The 4,443-nt window shown below is 34.7% G+C and overlaps 1 protein-coding gene across 3 annotated transcripts; it reads right to left on the reverse strand.

Annotated features, from left to right (window-relative positions):
- On the reverse strand, window positions 1–2,799 carry LOC105140465 (probable inorganic phosphate transporter 1-5). 3 transcript variants are annotated; one of them, XM_011047311.1, is made up of 3 exons: window positions 2,415–2,799; window positions 358–2,057; window positions 1–292 (listed from the first exon to the last, which is right to left on the reverse strand). In XM_011047311.1, exon 2 carries the CDS (start codon window positions 1,970–1,972, stop codon window positions 365–367), a length of 1,608 nt encoding a protein of 535 aa, XP_011045613.1. In that variant the 5' UTR covers window positions 1,973–2,057; window positions 2,415–2,799; the 3' UTR covers window positions 1–292; window positions 358–364. The 3 variants fall into 3 exon arrangements, with proteins under 3 accessions (XP_011045613.1, XP_011045614.1, XP_011045612.1); XM_011047312.1 differs by having other exon boundaries at window positions 228–2,057; window positions 2,593–2,799; XM_011047310.1 differs by having other exon boundaries at window positions 228–2,057; window positions 2,415–2,797.
- Window positions 2,800–4,443: the final 1,644 nt, after the last annotated feature.

Consider the following 4,443-nt stretch of genomic DNA (forward strand, 5'->3'; position numbering starts at 1 on the left):
TCAATTTATTAACAAAAAAAGAGCATGAAGGCCATGAAGATACAGCATGAGGCCCAACAACTATCCACCAGTGAATCCAGTAAACATGAGGTCTAATGCCTGCAATTATACAAAAAAAGATGCAATGATCATTAAGTTTTGACAGAAGATTGTGTTTCAGTTCTAGCACTTTACCGAGGCTGCGTTGTTCGTTTTCTGTTTCCTTGGCGTGGTGATTGAAAGCAAAATGCAGTAAAGCTTGCGGACGATGTGCTTGCATCATTTATTCATTACAGATCATAGGAATATTAAATTAGAGAATTACATTCTATATGTTACTAAAATAACAAACTTTCATCAACATTTCCTAGAAAAAAGTCCCAAATCATTGTGGCGTTGCCCTAACTGAAGAGGCCTGTTGTTGATCGTGGACACCATCTTCATCCTCGTTTTCTCCTGATATCTCCTCAAGTGATTTTCCCTTTGCTTCTGGAACCAATAGAGTGAACAAGACCCCAAAGAAGTTGACCCCTCCTAGCACTATAAGTGATTTTTTAACACCAATACCAGGAGGGTAACCAGCATCAGTCTGTGTAGGGTCTGTGCTTTGTGCAGCATACAAGAATCCAAATGCACCTACAATAGCCCCAGCCTTTCCGGCCGCTGCTGATATACCATGACATGTTGATCTAAGCCTCGCAGGAAAAATCTCTGCTGGCACAACAAATGTGGTGGCGTTGGGACCAAAATTTGCGAAGAAAAAGGTCAGAGAGTACATGATCAGGAAGCCAATGCGATTAGACTTCTTTGTCCAGTGATGATAAGGGATCGCAAGCGCGAACATGAACACGGTCATGAAGAAGAATCCCATTAGTTGAATGGCAAACCTTCCTATATAATCAATCAGAGCTACCGTGAACCAATACCCAGGAACTGTACCACATAATGCTATAAGAGTTTGTGCTCTTGCAATCAGATACACTTCATGTATAGCATTCATGGTTTTCGCAGGTGGAATCCATCCAATTGAGCTGAAGATATCTTTCTGGAAAAGATTTGAACTATAATAGCCTATGTCTAACAAGAACCAACAAACGCTGGTTCCAACCAAATGAAGTCCATGGCGACGTGCGAATTTCTTGGTGAAAAGGCCGAATGATTTGGATGACTCGTGCTCCACCTTGTTCTCTTCAGCTAAGAGATCTACTTGCAATACCTTAGACATGTCTGAAGCTGCCTGCTTAGCATTCTTGGCAACAAGGGCTGTATAACGAGCAGTCTCAGGCATCTTCATTCGCCAGTAGTAGGTCATGGCTGCAGGCACCGATCCAAACATCAAAATGATGCGCCACGCGTAGTCTGCTTCAGGCACAGTTGATGCCTCTGGATTAGCTTCATATGAAGGGGCATGGTATGCACGGTCAAATGCAGTTGACACAACGAGAGCAACAATTCCCCCAGTTAAAATTCCAAATCCTTGCATGGCAAACACAGCGGCGATGAAAGCCCCACGAGTTCTTCTGTTGGCATATTCGGACATGATGGTGGCAGAGAGGGGGTAGTCACCACCGATGCCAAAACCAAGCCAAAATCTGAAGAAACAAAGTGTGGCCATGACACCCTTCGCAGAATGTCCAAAGGAAAGTCCTGAGGCAATAGAGCAGATAACCATGAGCATGAGGGTCATTCCATATACATGTTTTCGGCCTAATTTGTCTCCAAGCCAACCAAAGAAGAGCTGGCCAGCTAAAGTTCCACAAAATGCAACACCATTCACTGCAGCTGCAACATTCGGTGGCAAATTGCCTGGCTTTTCTGCACCATCAACATGGTAGTATATACGACCAAGCAATTTGGTGACAAGCGAAATGGAAAATAGGTCATATGCATCTGTGAAAAAACCCATCCCAGCAATTATAATTGCAGTGAAATGATACCATTGTGTCTTTGCCACATCAAGTGCATTAAGCACTCCCAACTGGCTTCCAGACATCGTCAGATTTCTGAATTCGCAGTCAGATTTCTGAATTCGCAGTGCTACCCGAGTAGTCTTCCTTGAACAATTCTACGATTATGTCCTGCAAGTCAACAAAGATTAACATGAGGTAATAGTATCATCTTATTATTCTTTAGTAGGATATTTGTGGAGAATTCGTATTCTTTTATGAATCATACTAGCTTTTTAAGAAACGAGAAATCTAACTCAAGACCATAAACTACTGATTATTAAATAGTTAAGACTCTTATGTTTTGTTGCTTAAGTAGGATGCAACTTTCAGACTTAAAGATTCACCAAAACTTTTCAGACTTCACCAAAACTTATTGCCACTGCTCCAAAAAAAACTACCAAAACACGAATAAGGAAAGCCCTAGCTAGAGCATCATTAGAAACAGATTCCATTACAGAATTTATTAGGCTAGAGGAAGAGACATGCCTCTTGGATTGAAGAAACAAGAAAAAAGGAAGTTGAAGAGCTAGAGAGTGGAGAGACAGAGAAGTGAATATTTTGAGTGACCCCAGTAGAATACAAAGAACAATGAGCTCCTATAGCAATTTATCATGTGAACCTGCTCAATGCAGACCTGGAAAAACTCCGGCATCTCAGAGCATACCTTAAGTCTTCTAATATTTATTTTCTTAGTCAAGTCAAATCTTTCACATTTCACATTTCGAATCTTTCTAATATCTGTTGCCATCCATTCAAAGATAGACAGCTGAACATGAAAAAGGGTAGCCTATTAACATTAAAAGATACGTGGTTAAGAGGTATGCTCCTAAAAAATTATCAAAACTGTGTCAGGTGTCTAGTGATGATTCAAGCCAGTCGACATTGAAGTGATTAACTGGTGATTCTTTAAGCGGGACTCTCCTTAGCTGGTCATGCTTTTCGTGTTTCTCTGCAGTTTTTCCAGTCTTACACGCTAGTTTAAGGAATCTATGGTGACACCCATGCAGTTATTCATTAATGCTAAAAGGCACATTAACAAAGCCTAATTCTCGTTTGAAAAACAGTATTCATTTGGAGTGAAAATATTGTTAATAGAGTAATGGTGATTTTACCCCTCATAATAAAAATCTTAAAACTAATTATTGGGGGTAATAATTCTTTTTATATTATCCATTAATCATTACTAAACTCAACAAGGATAAATAAGTTTATTTGTTTCAAAAGCATTGTGAAATGACAAAATATTAGGTAAAAACATTGTTCGAAATATATACAATGGTGATTTTTCTTTTCACAACAAAAATCTTAAAACAAGATAATGGAGGTGTTAAGGTTTTTTCACATGACATCTTAATTATTATTGAATTGATTAAGGGAAATTTTTTTTTAATTTCAAAATCACAATCAAATAACTAAAATATCCTTTAAAAAAAAATTAAATTGTGGTCAAGATTTTTTTTGTATTTTCATAATTTAATATTTAAATAAATATAAAAAGTCAAAATAGATGATGTGTACATCCAAATAGAAAGAACTTTTGCTGTTCAAAAAGTGTATATGACAATTTCTAATAGTTAAAATCTTCATTACACTGTATTATTAGAAACATTTTTTTAAGATGATGTATGTGAGAGATACTAACCTAGTTTGTTATTGATGACCCTTTATATTTTTTTTATTTTTTTCTCTTTCCTTAAAAATTAAGGTTAACCATGCAAAATTTTAAAGTTGTCATTTGATTTAGATATTCATTTTGATCTTTATTCTTTTGATTTCTATTTTTTATTCTTTTGTAAATCTTAATTTGTTTTCAATAGCATACTTCAATCCCAATTTATGTTAAATGATTTTTTTTTATTTTGCTCATGATTCTTTTGATCCTTTTCTGTCTTTTAGTTAAATTGAGTCTTTACAATTTCACTATTTAATAAAAAAAATCTAGTTTTATTTTTTTATTTCAATTGTAATCCTTGTTATTTTTATTGTTTTTTTAGTCCTTTTATTAAATTTAATTTTTCTTTTAAATTTAACTGTTTAATAAAAAAAAATAATATTTATTTGTATAATAATTTTGATGAACATTCTTTTGTGTAATTGAAATTTTTTTTAATTTCATCCTTAAACATTTAATTAGTTGATAATTGAGTTTCGTGAGTTTTTTTTTTCCAGATGGGGTGCTTCTGGTTTAATGACCAAAATTATGAGTTTGAAAAGTTAATGCGGGCTGATATTGGTTTTTTTTTTTTACTTTTTTTTTTTTGCTTTCATCATTCAACAATGATTTTTTTTTTTTGTAATTGGGCTTTATGATTTTTTTTATTTTCTTTTGTAATAGATTATCTCGATCTCATAATATAAGTTACACGTTTGTTAGAATAACCCAGGCTAACTAGTTATTTATTGCTTGAGTTGATTCATATTGATTTTTTTTTTGTCCCTTTTTACCTAATTTTATCATTTTTATTTAACGAGTTAAGATGTACATTCAAGTAGCAAGAACTTTTATTATCAAAAC

This window comes from Populus euphratica, unplaced genomic scaffold (assembly GCF_000495115.2).
Source record: "Populus euphratica unplaced genomic scaffold, PopEup_1.0 scaffold274.1, whole genome shotgun sequence".
In the NCBI taxonomy this organism is placed as follows: Eukaryota; Viridiplantae; Streptophyta; class Magnoliopsida; order Malpighiales; family Salicaceae; genus Populus; species Populus euphratica.